The 13,940-nt window shown below is 53.8% G+C and overlaps 4 protein-coding genes across 4 annotated transcripts; 3 read left to right on the top strand and 1 right to left on the bottom strand.

Annotated features, from left to right (window-relative positions):
• Positions 1-17: 17 nt before the first annotated feature.
• PRS5_2 (ribose-phosphate pyrophosphokinase) lies at positions 18-3,257 on the top strand. The gene is made up of 5 exons (XM_062877980.1): positions 18-858; positions 882-1,726; positions 1,857-1,886; positions 2,032-2,213; positions 2,268-3,257. Exons 2-5 carry the CDS (start codon positions 1,006-1,008, stop codon positions 2,649-2,651), a joined length of 1,317 nt encoding a protein of 438 aa, XP_062733803.1. The 5' UTR covers positions 18-858; positions 882-1,005; the 3' UTR covers positions 2,652-3,257.
• Positions 3,258-3,751: 494 nt separating this feature from the next.
• On the top strand, positions 3,752-7,018 carry QC761_308350 (uncharacterized protein). Its single transcript, XM_062877979.1, has 4 exons — positions 3,752-5,569; positions 5,628-5,831; positions 5,962-6,119; positions 6,172-7,018. Exons 1-4 carry the CDS (start codon positions 5,000-5,002, stop codon positions 6,902-6,904), a joined length of 1,665 nt encoding a protein of 554 aa, XP_062733802.1. The 5' UTR covers positions 3,752-4,999; the 3' UTR covers positions 6,905-7,018.
• A 583-nt stretch (positions 7,019-7,601) lies between these two features.
• On the top strand, positions 7,602-8,877 carry QC761_308345 (uncharacterized protein; the record flags this gene model as incomplete). The annotated part of the gene is made up of 2 exons (XM_062877978.1): positions 7,602-7,933; positions 7,997-8,877. Exons 1-2 carry the CDS (start codon positions 7,609-7,611, stop codon positions 8,875-8,877), a joined length of 1,206 nt encoding a protein of 401 aa, XP_062733801.1. The 5' UTR covers positions 7,602-7,608.
• Positions 8,878-9,017: 140 nt separating this feature from the next.
• Positions 9,018-12,854, bottom strand: QC761_308340 (uncharacterized protein). The gene is made up of 3 exons (XM_062877977.1): positions 11,717-12,854; positions 9,799-11,664; positions 9,018-9,738 (listed from the first exon to the last, which is right to left on the bottom strand). Exons 1-3 carry the CDS (start codon positions 11,941-11,943, stop codon positions 9,486-9,488), a joined length of 2,346 nt encoding a protein of 781 aa, XP_062733800.1. The 5' UTR covers positions 11,944-12,854; the 3' UTR covers positions 9,018-9,485.
• Positions 12,855-13,940: the final 1,086 nt, after the last annotated feature.

The raw sequence follows: 13,940 nt of genomic DNA, 5'->3' as shown, positions 1-13,940 counted from the left end.
TAAGAAGTTGCCCCTCCATGCAAGCCAGTGCTGCAGTGCACGTCCCCATTGAAGGCTTCTGTCCAATCAGCGTACGGCTAAACCTGCAGCTTTTGAAGAGGAAAAAAAAATATCGCATCATTCCTGACCGGCACGACCCCAGCAGGGCCGGCGGGCAGGTACCTGGTACCTCATCCGACCGAAGGCGACGTCAATGGATGAGGCGAGAACCTTGAATCACTCACACAGCCGTGAAGCCGCAAAAACTTTTCAGTGTTTGATTTCCTAGCCTCTAGCCTGCCTGCCCCGCGGTGAAAGCCAGTTCCAGGTCCCACTCAAAGCGCACCCTGCTGCTACTGTTTCTCTTCCAACGACAATCTCACCTGCATCCATCCATCTGGCCCCCCATTTACACGCCTCGCCATGACTCCCCTGTGATGACCTCCCGTCTTCCTCTCTTCTCTTCTTCTTTTCTGTCATCTCTTCCTGTCTGCAGTAGACTCTCTCCGCTCTTGGTGGCACTCTATTCACTGTAGGCTTCCTTTCAGCGAGCCTAACCGCCTACCCTCGGCATTCTTTGTTGAACAAGCCCCCAGATCCTGGCATCAAAACTTCTTCGGGCAACACGAGGACCCTTGAAGGCTTTGGAGAGTTTGACCCTTCAGAAGCTTATCATTTGCCGGTCCTCTGCCAGCATAACCACATTTGCAAAAGACTTTTACACCGCCCATTGTCTTCTGCTTCTCTCCGGCAGCGATCAGTCGTCATCATCGACTTGCACCTGCAGCTGCCGAAAAACTTCGCTTCCCTGCCGGTCATCGGATCCGTTCGGTTGTCGAGCTTTTTGTCTTGTACCTCCCGCCGCTAAACCGCTTTCTTGGCCTTTCCTCACATATTAGAGGGGCCCCTCCCACATCTCGCCAACTCCCAACTTTTCGTTGTCGGCCGTCTCCCGACACCGGTCACTCGTCGGCGATTTCGTCGGATCACGCCGCTCCCCTTATACAAGCCAATTGAGCCGTCATCATGGTCCGCAACATCGTGGTTCTCGGCGGAAACTCGCACCCGGCCCTGGTCGACAGCGTCTGTAATGCGCTCAGCTTGCCACCATGCAACCGCATCCTGACCAAGTTCTCTTCGGGAGAAAGCCGCTGCGAGATCCAGGACTCGGTTCGAGGCAAGGATGTGTACATCATTCAGACGGGCTTCGGGGGCAACGGCAGCAGGCTCAATGATCATTTCATGGATCTGTGCATCATGATCTCTGCCTGCAAGACAGGTTCGGCGCGTAGGGTCACGGCTGTCCTGCCCTTGTTTCCCTACTCGAGGCAGCCAGATCTCCCATACAACAAGGCCGGTGCGCCTCTGTTCAAGGCTGGGTCGGAGAGCGGAAAGAAGGACTATACCTTCGACAGTGTCCCCGCTACGCCAGCCCCCGGTATTCCAAAGACTGCCGGTCTCACCAATGGCACTGATATCACGAGCAAACTGCTCAAGACCTCCTTGACCAACGGGAACGGTGTCCAGTCCCCCATCAAACAAAACGGCGATGGCTATTTCCCTGCGAATGGAGTCAACGGCACCACCACCCCAAGCCCCGTCACACGGACTGGGGCCTACACGACGCACGATTATGAGAACCTCTCGCACATCGGCGCATTCCAAGCGAAGCCTGGCTATAAGCAGTGGGTTGCGCAGGCTGGCACGTTGGTCGCGAACCTCTTGAACTGTGCTGGTGCTGATCATGGTACGCATATCTTTGATGTTTGCGTCCAGTCTTGCTACTCGACAACCGGCCCAATGGCCTGGTTTTTGAATCGACTTGATCGGTTTACTTGTTGCGATTGTGGATAACAAGCTAACCTGTTTGCCCACAGTCATCACCATGGATTTGCACGACCCTCAAGGTACGTGTAACTTGGAGGTTTACCCCTTTTCGTCGGTTGCATGCCAAGAACTGCGACTCTGTGTGAAGGCCCGGAGTTCTGGGCCACGTTTTCCTCCTCCATCCAGCCGTGTTACGTAGGGGAGGGTATTGACTTTTTGAAACAGTGCAGGGATTCTTTGACGTGCCTGTCGACAACTTGTACGGAAGGCCTCTCCTCAAGCGGTACATCCAGCAGCACATCCCCAACTACAAGGATGCCGTGATCATTTCCCCCGACGCAGGCGGCGCGAAGCGCGCAACAGCGATTGCTGACAGCATGGGCGTTGATTTCGCCCTCATCCACAAGGTATTATCCTCTTGTTGCTGCCAGGAGCGCTCCGTCCTTAACGATTCAAAACAGGAACGCCGCCCTACTAAGATCACGGACCGGCAAAACGCAAGCATGATGTTGGTGGGTGATGTGCGGGACCGCATCTGCATTCTCGTCGACGACCTTCTCGATACGGGCAACACCATTACACGCGCTGCCAAGCTCTGCAAAAAGGAGGGTGCGACCAAGATCTACGCCCTTCTGACCCACGGCGTCTTCAGCGGTGACGCTATCAACCGCGTACAGGCATCGGCCATCGACAAGGTGGTTGTGACCAACTCGGTGCCTCAGGACAAGCACAAGGCGCTTCTTGGACCCAAGCTGGATGTTCTGGATATCTCGCCCATCTTTGCCGAGGCGATCCGGCGCGTCCACCATGGTGAATCCATCAGCGTCCTGTTTAATCACGACTAAATGCATAACAATTGGGGGGTAACCAAAAAGCATCATATTACATCATGGGACTGGCGTTTTCTCTATCTGTCCATATTTTTTTCCTTCTTTTCTTTCTCTTTATTCCCTGGACAGTATACACCAAAAAGACTATTTGCATTGGCGGCTCTCTGTAGGATGTGTCCATCGAGACCATCCGTACATGCGCGCAAAGCGACCCTCTCTGCCGTGTCCACGGGGCGGTAATACCTGGCGTTTGGGTGGAGGTGGTTGATCCGGGGATTCCGGGGTAGAAACTGGCACTCTCCTTGCAAGACCTGAAAACATGGGGCGGTTGCGTGTGCTTTTCTGATTAGAGGTCCTGAAGAAAAGGGCAGGTTTCGGGGGGTCGTGATCGTAACGACAAAGGTCGGTTTTGCTGATATTGCAATAAACAACAAAAACGAGTGGATTGGATTGTCAGTTGGGTGATCCCTGATTGCCGCTATGGGTAACCAGCAATTCAAGCTCGTCGTCCCGTCATGGGACAAAGCCAAGTAAAAATACGGTGAGGTTTGTTCCATCTATACGTAACAATCACAGGCAGTTTATAAATGAGAATTGATATATTACCTGATGTAACTGAAAGTAGTGTTGGCGTTGCCACTTGCTTGCTGACCCTCTTGACCGTGAAAGTAGGATGCGGTGAGCTTTTATACAGGCCTTTTGGTGAGATGTGACTCGAAGTAGACCTGCAGAGATTCCTCCGTACTCGGGTCACAGAATCCAGACTTTTTGACAGGTCCTACTGCTGCAGCGAGCAAGCGTCCTCGTCTTACATTGGACAATGAGGCCATGCGCCCAGCGCTGCTACTACGCACCACCAAGAGCATCAAGACCTGTTTCTCTGTGCTGGCACGATAGCGCCGGTCCTCGGACACCGCCTACTCGCGCTCACCGTAACACGATGCAAGGCACCTGAAAGATGGTGGTGCACAAGCTTAGTGCCGGCATGTCAGATGGGAAGGGGAGCATATATCGTGTGTTTGGTGGTGGAAGACTGGACGAAAACACAAACACAGGGCGAGGGCGAGTGCGAGGACGAGGTCGAAAACACAGCCCATTTTGTAACATGGAGGAATTACCGCATTTGCATGACGTGTGAAGATGGGGGAAATCCGGGATGGTGAAGGGAAACGGAAGTTTTCTCATTAGTGTTTCGAAGAGGCTTGGTGGGTATCTCGGCATCGTTATCCGGGGCGCATCAGATGTCGGAGCCGATCATTGGGGGGTCAGCTGGACCGTGCCGGCCGGCTTGGCGGGCGAACGACATGTCTTGGAATGACGAAAGCTGCCCCTCTGCATTCGCTCAGAGTTTTTCTTGCATCGTGATGGGAAATTCGGTCAGAGGGATGAGGAAGGGAGATTAGAATTGCTTCCCATGGAAAAGACACCACGGGGTTGGGTAACTCAGCGGGCACAAATCATGCGTTGTGCTATTAGGAGAATTAAACTTTCTTTGATCCTCACTAACGTAGGCGATGTCCGGGGATTTTAATGCCTGTCCGAAACTGGACTTCCCGTCTGTCAACTGCACACGACTTTCCATGCCTTGCTGATCAGAGTCACACAGTTTTTTAACCCAACCTTCGAGCATCACCTTGCGCTTCTCTCGAATATTCTCCCTAGCAGCCCACACCTACCTCCACATGCAATTTCTGACCAGACCCTACAGGCATACCATCCAAACTTGACAAGGACCCTGCTTACTGCACACCACTGCCCCTAAAGACCTGCCACTACGTAACCGCCGAGCTTCGCACGAGTTCGGTCTTCTCATCCAAAAGGAAAGCCGCCAATTGCCAGCCATAGGAGTCGGACCAAGGCCGCGGCAAGCCAGGATTTTCCATCCATCTTTCTGCAGAGAAAACCTCCGCTAGTGTCATCCGCAAAAGGTGGTGAAATCGAGATCACAGGATCCGCACTCGAGAGATACTACACTCACACACACAGCACCCACACACACACAGCACACACACACGACCCTCTCAATAGGGCCACCTCCGTTTGCCGCTTTCCGGGAAGTGACGGGGGCTTAGGAGCAACCAAGCATTAACGGTCCTTCCTTTACGTTATTACCTTGGGAGCCTTTTTTTCTTCTAGTTTTTCACTACCCTGTCAATTTATATAAGACCCCGGCCACCCACCTAACCACCACTTACACACCCCACCATGATGCCCATCACCCTAATGATAGGGAACCTCTTCGAGACTGTCTTGTTTCTCACGGCTCTCGTCAACATCTCGGACGCGTGCGACCAGCTGATTGCTATGGTCGGAGGCCAAGGCATTTTGGCAGTCGGATTGGTTCTCGAACGAGTGTTCTTAGCATGGCCGTCCCAAGAGTGGCCGGTGGTTCCCCCGGCCCTGCAGGGTTCATGAGCAACAGCAGCAGCTCACCGTCGTCATGGCCACAGCCTACACAACCTACACAACCACCAGCTTCACCACCACCAGCTTCACAACCACAACACATACAACTACCACAACACATACAACTACCACAACAAAATATCAGCCATTTGTCTGTTCATACCCAAAATGTTAACGTCAACACCACCTCCCCGCGATCTCCTCATCAGCTACAGCAACGGCCACCGCTCCCGCGCATGGGGAGCATAGGGTATGAATCACCAGACGAGTTTGAGCCTCCGAATTACAACCCTGCTCCGGGTCAAGGGGGTTTTTCATCATATTATCGGAATCGCCAGCCCGGGAGGAGTGGTACGTCCACACCGGCCACCATACATACCCATGCACCGTACTTGGAGTTTTTGACGCCGGACTCCCTGGAGGGGATGATGAACCGGGCAGAAAGTAATGCCAAGTATGGGAATGGGAAAGTAAGCATCAAAGACCGGATTTGCTGTGTGCAGTGGAATTGGTTTACCATGACCATGGTAGGTCGCCTTTTCTTGATCAACAGTTCGATGTAGGGTGAAGCTGATAATGTTATAGGCGACAGGCGGAGTAGCCAATGTTCTTCACTCGATACCCTACGAATCGCGCTGGCTGACCGGCATCGGGCTTGCTTTTTACTTTCTCAACATTTGTTTGTTCATAATGAACTGTGTATTAATCTCGTTGCGGTTTCACTGGCGGCCGGGAAGCTTTGTCGAGTCGTTCACGGACCAGATGGAGTCGTTGTTTATTTCTTCCCTTGTAAGTAGCATAATTTTCTATTGCGAGCCGGCCCCTGAGTGGCTGTGTAACACACCATTTCTTTCTCCTTCCTGAATAAGTCGTGGAACATACCCTCCGTGGACCGGATCTGAAGGCTAATATGGAGTAGATTGTATCACTAGCGACGATTCTCATCACCACGGCCCAGTATGGTATTCCTCACGTTGGTGACTGGCTTCTCTCTTTGTTGGAGGCGCTGTTTTGGGTTTACGTGGGGTTAAGCACGCTATCTTCTGCGGGCCTTTATCTCACTCTTTGGTCGACTCAGTATGTGTTACCTTGTCGACCTCTGTTGGCTTCATACTAACTTTGGTATCAGAGTCTTTCCAATCCACACCATGACTCCGGTCTGGGTCTTCCCCGCCTACCCTCTCTTGCTGACCGCCCCTATGGCCGCGAACCTCATCTCTGCTGCCGCCCAATCGGGCCGCATTGACCTGTTAAACCCTATTGCTATCTCCTTAGCCAGCTTGACAACTCAGGGCACCGGCTTCCTAATCGCCTTTATGATCTCGGCCTCCTTCCTCTACCGCCTCATGACTCAAAAACTTCCCCGCGACCATCAACGTCCCGGTGTTTTCATCAGTATCGGTCCGTCAGGTTTCACCGCGGCAGGTCTTGTCTCCCTCGGTGGCCTAGCATCCGATATTTTCCCCTCCGACCACACCCTCTCAGCGGATATACTTAAAGTCATGGCATACATGACTGGCCTTTGGCTCTGGGGGTTGAGCATCTGGTTCTTCTTGGTGTCTGTGGGTTCCCTTTGGAAGTATCTCCGTCCGGAGAAGAAGGAGAACTTCAAGTTCCAGATGACGTGGTTCAGCTTTGTATTTCCTAACACTGCGCTTGTCACGGCGACGGAGGCGATTGGGATACAGCTGGGGGCTGAAGGGTTGAAGGTCTTTGGGTGTGTGCTGGCAGCGGGGATTGTAATTGTTTGGTGCTTGGTGGTGGGGAGGATGGTGGACTGTTTGTGGAAGCGGGAGTTGCTTTGGCCCAAGGAGGGGGAGGGGAGGAGGAACCGGCAGGAACAGGGTCAGGAGACGGATTAGAGAGGCCGTTTGCTTAATGTTTCTGGTGGTTCTGGGGGGATGGGGAGGGAGAGGGTTGGGAGTGTGAGTTCGATCTTCTCGGTCGGGTCAAATGGAAGGGAGAGGGGAGGGAGTAGTGGGTCAGTTCTGTCGGTTGGGTCGGAGAGGGGGAGTGTTAGGGGGATTAGATGGGCGAGGGAGCAGAGGGTGGAGAGGGAGGGAAGGATGGGGAGGGTTTATCAAGGGATGAAGGGTTGATATAACCAAGGAAGACTCTAAAAGGTGGATGATGGGTTTCTTTTAATTTCCTTCTGCTCGGTTTCACGCATGGGATGGCTTTGGGGCATAAACTTATAGGTTGGCTGCACATAGCGTGGAGTTTGGGTTGTTTTTTGTTTGGTGTGCTGTATGATATACGTTTGCATCGGCATTGAGTCGGTGTTTAGTTTTGTTTATACAGGAGCATGTTGGGAAGTTGATGGGATAGTGTCCCTGATAGTAGTTTTGATTAATACTAGACCATGATTACAGTATCATACTTGGAAACGAGGGCTACGATTGGGAACTGGAAACTGAAAGTACAATGTTGAAACATTGAAGCTATCCTCTAAGCCAAAAAGGGGCAACCCTTCCCTCCGGCAGGCAACTCAACTACTGATAAGATAAGGATTTCCCAGCTGCCACTGTGCATGCACTACAAGGCTGAAAGCGAACAGCTCAGCACAATGACCACCAACCCACCAACCAACCAAACCTCCACCGCGCCACGTCTTGCTTGCACACCGGGCGACGTCACATCAATTTTCTCTGAGCTTTCCAGGCGCAACGTTTTGTTTTTCCTCATTTACTACCACTACCAGTCATTATTCATTTCACAACAACAAAAAAGAGAGAGAAACATGACGCAACTCACCCCCGAAGAAGAAGCCGCCTCGGCGCGCGCAGCCCACCAGGCGGCGCTGAGGAAGGCGAAGCGCGAGGCGAAGATCAGGGCGGGGGCCGAGTCGAGGTTGAATAAGATTACCGGTTTGGGGGGTGGTGTGCAGAGGGGTATGTTGCGTTCTTTTTATTCTCTGATGATGATGATGATGTGGTGGTAGCTAACGAGTGTAGTGGGCCCTCCGAGCACAACCGCACCTCCCTCCACCATCAGTGATGCCACTACTACATCCGCCATCCCTGCTGCCGCTTCTGTTACTGCCTCCGTCCAGGATGCCGACCCAGAAGAAGTCGACATCTCCACCTCGGAACACTTCTATCGACCGGCGAGTACGAACCGGATCCCCCCCGTTGAGTCGGACATCGACGAGCAGGCGCTAAGGCAGATGATGCTTGGACTTGACGGACCGGGCGTCACACCACCCCCCATGGGAATGGGGATGGGAGGGGGGAAGAAAATGGAGGAGGACCCGATGATGGCGATGATGATGCAGATGCTTGGAGGCGGTGGCGCTGCCCCCGGTGGTGGTGGCGCTCCTCCGCAAAACCCGTTGGCTGGTCTTGCTGGCATGGGCGGTGGATTTCCTGGTATGCCTGGTATGGAACAGCCACCCCAGCAACAACAGCCGCCCTCAAAAATCCCAGGTCTCTTCAAAATCTTGCATACGCTTATCGCCCTTTCGCTGGGGCTGTACCTGCTGCTCAGCACACCCTTCACTGGCTCAAAGCTCGACCGTGACAAGTCGGTCTTGGCGGATTCAGGCGCGGCAGTGTTCCAGTCAGAAGCGGAGAGCCAGGCTAAGAGGAATTTTGTCTGGGGGTTTGCCACTGCGGAGATTTTGCTGTTTACGACGAGGTTTATTTTAGAGAGTCAGGCTGGGATTAGGGGGGAGCAGAGCTCTGGGATCTTGGGCGGGTTGATGAATTTCCTGCCGCCGCCGTGGAAGGGACGGGTCGAGATGGGGGTTAGGTATGCCAAGGTTGTGGGTAGGGTGAGGGGGGACGTGCTTTTGGTTGTTTTTGTTTTGGGAGTGGGGAGTTGGTTGAGGGGTTAAAGGGGGGGCGGGGGATGGGAAAAGTGTATGATAGGGGGGTGGGTGGGGGTGTTGATGAGTTTGGGTTTGTATGAAAGTATGAATAGTCATTGTTTGAGAGACGAGGAGTAATTACAAGTATACGATAAGACTATGCTCAATCCAAAACAAGGTGTGTGAATATATACGTTTGGTAAATTTATATATATGTAAGGGTTTTTTGAACAAAATTTAGACATACAATAGTATAGTCTCTTTCCCATCTTTTCCTCCCATCTCCAAAAAGTAAACCTCCACCTTGGTCTAAAAAAGAACTTGATTTCCCTTTCCCTCTCTACTACAAACAGATATAGCCAACAGCAAAATAAAAGTTTCAAGCCAGCAAAAACACGCCCCTTTTTACACCAGTTCAAAAACCAACCCTAATAAACTCGCGTTGATGCTTTGGATGAGAGAGAAAAACGACGTGACACCGATGATAATATGCCAGAAACAGGAACAAACCGTAGGTGAGTAACCTGCTGAAACGGAGAAAATGTTTGCATATCAAATGAGGAGCAGTCCCCGCCTTTGTTGGAGAGCAAGAATGCGAAAAACATGAACCCAAAATCATCATATCTCCTTTTTTCTTACACCTTGTCACGCAGACCCCACGATGGCTTCAAGGTCTGAGCCAGGGCGTCTGGGGTGAAGATCTGGTCGCCGGGCAGCTTGCTGATGCGGCCCGCGCCGTTCTTGATGGCTTGGGCGTGCACATTCGACAAGCCGCTGCGGTTGCTGCGGATGGAGCCGGCGTCGCTGCGGGCGTCGTTGTCGTTGACGAACTTGCGGGGGGGCGCAAAGTCGAGACCGGTAAAAGTGCTGGATTTGCGGAGGGTGTGACTGGACGAGCTGTTAGTGATTGTTTTCGGGAGGAAATGTAAGTAGGGATCATTAACTTACGGGCTGGGGAGAACGGGGAGCTCATCAAAGGCGTTCACCAAGGGCGAGTGCACTGGGACCTTCCTCTCATACGGCCGGCGCTCGCCAGCTGGGCTCTGGGATCTGCCACGGGCACGCGAGGCAAAGTTCTCGGGAGGAGCGAAGTCGGCCGCGTTCAGGATGGCAAACGAGTCGTCCTTCATCATGGAGGGGGTTGGGAGGGTGGGGAGATCCATCGGGGGAGGAACGGGCGTTCTGTTGCCACCGTTACCACCGAAACGGCCACCGGACATGGTAGAACCGGCGCGGGGACGGCCGTAGGCGTTCGACATGCTGGATCCCGGGCGGGAGGGACCGCCGATCTGGTTGGAAACGGAAGACCCAGGTCTGGGAGGACCGCGAAGGCCGGGCGGGCCAGGCGGTCCTCTCGGACCGGGACCTCTTGGACCACCAGGACCTCTGGGACCGGGGAATCTCTGTCCGGATGGGGGCGGTGTCATGGCACGGCGAGAAACAGGCTGGGCATACGGCATGATGAAAGAGTTCGAGGCAGGATCAAAGTAAGGAGCATCCGCGGCGTAGTCATCGTAGTACCCTCCGTTCTGTGGCCCGGGCGGTCCAGGGCGCTTTTGCTGGTGCTGGGCTGGGATATTCTGGGGCATGGGTGGCATCGGTGGTCTGTCAGCAGCGGAATCCTCAAAGTACTCCTTGTAGAAAGATCTGATGCGGTTGGCTCTGTACTCTGGGTCCTCGGATTCCGTGATCTCGTCTGGCGGCAGAGGACGGAAACCAACAGAAAGACGACGGTTGTCGCCCATCGGGACGCCCAAGCCATTCGCAGCCCCCTCCTGCTGGTCATACAGATGTGACGTCCTCTGCATATTACGGCCTCTGGGCTCGTCCGCATCAAGTTGGTTCTCCTTGCGGCCCTCGGGCGAGGGTGACCGGGGCATCCTGGGCATATCGGTGAAGTCGAAGTCGTGGAACTCGGCGCGTTCAGGCTCGATCACAGCAGGTGCTTGGGCGGGCTGCCCGCGTTGCGCTTTGCTCTCGAGTTCGCTGTTGACCGTCGAAGTGGAGGTCCTGACTGAGGCCTGAGCGGGCTCGCCGTGCATGAGTCCCAGACCAACATGAGTGGGCTCGGTGGGAGTGTCAATTTCTTGAGCCTCGGGCTTCTCGAAGGGATTAACTGGAGGAGCGAGATCAAGGCTAGAGTCGCTGGTCTTGAGAGTAGGAGAGAGAGGAGATTTCCGAGCATCCCTTTGAGCGGCAGCGGGCGGTTCCTGAAGAATGGGCGCATCCGTTGCAACACCAATGTCTTGCTCTTCCCACCCTTGCGAATTGGCCGGCTTGTTGGGTGGCTGAGGAAGGGGTGACTGTGGTGGGCGCATATGGCTCGGCGATGGGGGCAAAAGGGGCGAGTTGGGCGGCATGCTGCCGAGGCGTGGAGGACTCCTTGTCTGAGGGGGGGAAAGCGGGCCATCCTGGCGACTGGCAGAGCGACTAGCAGCGCGAGTGTACACCGAGGCGGCGTCTCCGTTCTTGTGCGCGAACGATCTTATCGAACCAGCATCGCTACGGCTGTACGGGTCATCGTTTGCCTTGAGAGTGCGGGCCAGAGAGTTGAGGGAATCCCGAGAGTGGCCAACATCCGGGAGAAGATAGGGGCTGGAAAGGTTCATGTCCATTGACATTTGCTGGCGCTTTTGACGGTTGAAGCGCGACGGGTCGGCACTGTTGGCCACACCGGCGCCATTCTTCGCAAAATCGGCGCCCAACCCAAAATCCAGGGACTTGTGGGGATCATGCATATCCTCCTCCCTGTTCTTTTTGACCGTCCTCCGGTGAAGGTAAATCAAAACACCAATCGCTCCAACCAAGGGAATGCTAGAGAGTGTTAGCACAACACTCTAGCGCGCATACCCAGCATCCTACTTACCATACTCCAAGAACAATTGGCAAGGTCATGGAAGACGAGCCAACCGGCTTCTGGCAAAGTCGCGGATCCGGGCAGTCGGTCTCCTCGGCTCTCGCAGCCAAAACGGCGCGAGGGAACTTGATTCCAGTAATTGGCGTCGGCATCTCCACGGCGAGGCCGCGCTTCTCCAGCCCCGGGACCCTAGGCCCCATGGGATAAAGCTGTCCATCTAAAAATCCTCCCTCCATCTTGACAACCCAAGTATTCCTCCCTTCCTAGACAATTTCCAAATCCAGAATGGTCGGATAGCGCAGTGAAAAGGGCTGGTTGATAGGGCAACAGAAGATGGTATCTGCGTTAGAAATGGCGTGAGGTGGTGAAAGACGTCAATGCTAGCTTGCGCAGAAAGATGTTGTCATAACATTCGTGTCGGGATCGAGATGACAAGAAATTGGTCGTGAATATTTCCTCCCTTTCTAATTTTACCGAAAAAAGCCGTTATCCAGTTTCTGGGCGACGTCGACGTGGGATGTGTTGTCTGGGAAAAGTCGCGCGACAGGGCAAGGGTTCACTTTTGGCGCAAGGTATCAACAGGCAGTCAAACAGGCGCAAAGGGCTCTAAAAATCTATCCGAAGCTCGTCAAGAATTCGTGAGGGCGCAAAACAATTTGAATAAAAGAGCGGTGTCGGCGGCGAGTAAGGAAGGTATCGTCGTCGGCGGGGGGAGTCAAAAGGCAAGGCGGGAAAAGAATGGCGCGCCTGCTAGAGGCAAGACGGTTTGAAAAAGTAAAAGGAGCGTGGTGACCGTCTGGCCGTGGGGGGAAGGAGGAGCAGAGCAAGAGGTTCTGTCCGGGCGGGTGAGGTGGTGCAAAAGAGCGGAAAGGGAGAAGTTTCCCAAGAGTGAGGTGATTAGGATTAGAATTTACGACTGGGCGAACGTGGACGGAGAGCAGAAGGGGGTTGAGCCTCTCGTCGCCAAGGTCGGGCCCTGAAGAGACGAAGCAACGGTACGAACAGGCCTCTGGTCTGCCAGCTCAGCTTGCCTGCTTGGTCCCCAAATCTCCGTGAAGGGGGGTTTCCTGGGGACTGTCGCTGTCGTGGGCACTCGCGAGAGCGGCGGGCGAATAGAAATTGCTAATTTCGTCTTAATCAAAAGGGGGGACGACGCCTGGGTTCACGACGGTGAAATTCCAACAGGGGTGTCAAGTGGACCGCTGGGCCTTCTAGACCAATGGTAGCGTTGCAGGCCCGTGCTAATGCAGGAACGGAGCACCCACCCAGATGGCGCTAATTTCGCCAGACTCCCCACTCAACGACCGTCTGTCACCGCCTGGAATCGGACAGGTACCGGGGCTGAAAAACCACTGTGGAACGGTACTTTGCCGAGATGAAAGCCCGTCACGCCAGTGTCAGCGATCCCTGAATTCAGGGGAACGGCTCTCCCCGGTGGTCACCTCCGTAAATGCTGGCACCGTGATACCGGCCGGTAAGGTGCGGTAGTGGGGGTCGAACGGTCAACCTGCATGAGGATGGCTTCGGTAGGAAGAATTCTTTTTTTCGCCTGCTTCATCGTGGCCTTGGTTCTCATCAGTTGCTGGCCGTTGACTAGCTGCATATGCAGAACCAGAAGAAGCTTATCGTAAATGTGTCCGTCTTCCTGAGACACGCCTGACCGAATACGGCCAGATGAACGCGCTCGAGTCATGACCCGGAGAGGGACGAAAGGGTAATCAAGGAAACCAAAACATAAAACAACCAGCACAAAAGAAGCTTTATGCGCCGCATGCAGTTGTATTCATGATCTGCATATCTGGGCTCTGCCGCCTGGTGGCCTGGCCCACGGTACCTGAGATGTGCGTGATGTAATTGCGGGCGAAAACAATCTACAGTTTTGGTTGGTCTTGGTTCGTCCGGTCTTCTTAGAGGTATTCTATGAATAGAGAGTGTACGATATTGGCTTCTAATTGCCTTCTTTTTCAGCTTGAGGGGCTCTAGGAAATCTACAATCTTCCGCTCAGCAGGGGATGTGGTCTTGAACACAACTAAATCTCCATTGCCAAGTGGTGCTACCCATTCTCAATCTTCATCGTCCTCCGCCAAATTGTGTAACCTCCAGAAGACTGTAAAAAAAAGAAAGAAAAAAAGAAACACAGGGTTCTGTCTCAGCTGAAGCTCTGATGACTTGCATTGGCTCCCTTTAACGGGCGCCACAGACTTGGACGCCCACCTCTCCATCCAGTGAGAT

Source organism: Podospora bellae-mahoneyi, chromosome 3 (genome assembly GCF_035222275.1).
Source record: "Podospora bellae-mahoneyi strain CBS 112042 chromosome 3, whole genome shotgun sequence".
In the NCBI taxonomy this organism is placed as follows: Eukaryota; Fungi; Ascomycota; class Sordariomycetes; order Sordariales; family Podosporaceae; genus Podospora; species Podospora bellae-mahoneyi.
The sequence above is the reverse complement of the archived record's forward strand: the minus strand, read 5'-3'. Positions and strand labels throughout refer to the sequence as shown.

Coding starts and splice junctions, on each gene's coding strand:
- PRS5_2 (XM_062877980.1), top strand. CDS start 1,006: ATGGTCCGCAACATCGTGGTTCTCGGCGGAAACTCGCACCCGGCCCTG. Junction 1,727..1,856: donor CTGTGCTGGTGCTGATCATG/GTACGCATATCT, acceptor GTTTGCCCACAG/TCATCACCATGGATTTGCAC. Junction 2,214..2,267: donor ATTTCGCCCTCATCCACAAG/GTATTATCCTCT, acceptor GATTCAAAACAG/GAACGCCGCCCTACTAAGAT.
- QC761_308350 (XM_062877979.1), top strand. CDS start 5,000: ATGGCCGTCCCAAGAGTGGCCGGTGGTTCCCCCGGCCCTGCAGGGTTC. Junction 5,570..5,627: donor ATTGGTTTACCATGACCATG/GTAGGTCGCCTT, acceptor ATAATGTTATAG/GCGACAGGCGGAGTAGCCAA. Junction 6,120..6,171: donor CTCACTCTTTGGTCGACTCA/GTATGTGTTACC, acceptor CTTTGGTATCAG/AGTCTTTCCAATCCACACCA.
- QC761_308340 (XM_062877977.1), bottom strand. CDS start 11,943: ATGGAGGGAGGATTTTTAGATGGACAGCTTTATCCCATGGGGCCTAGG. Junction 11,665..11,716: donor CCAATTGTTCTTGGAGTATG/GTAAGTAGGATG, acceptor AACACTCTCTAG/CATTCCCTTGGTTGGAGCGA. Junction 9,739..9,798: donor CTCCCCGTTCTCCCCAGCCC/GTAAGTTAATGA, acceptor CAGCTCGTCCAG/TCACACCCTCCGCAAATCCA.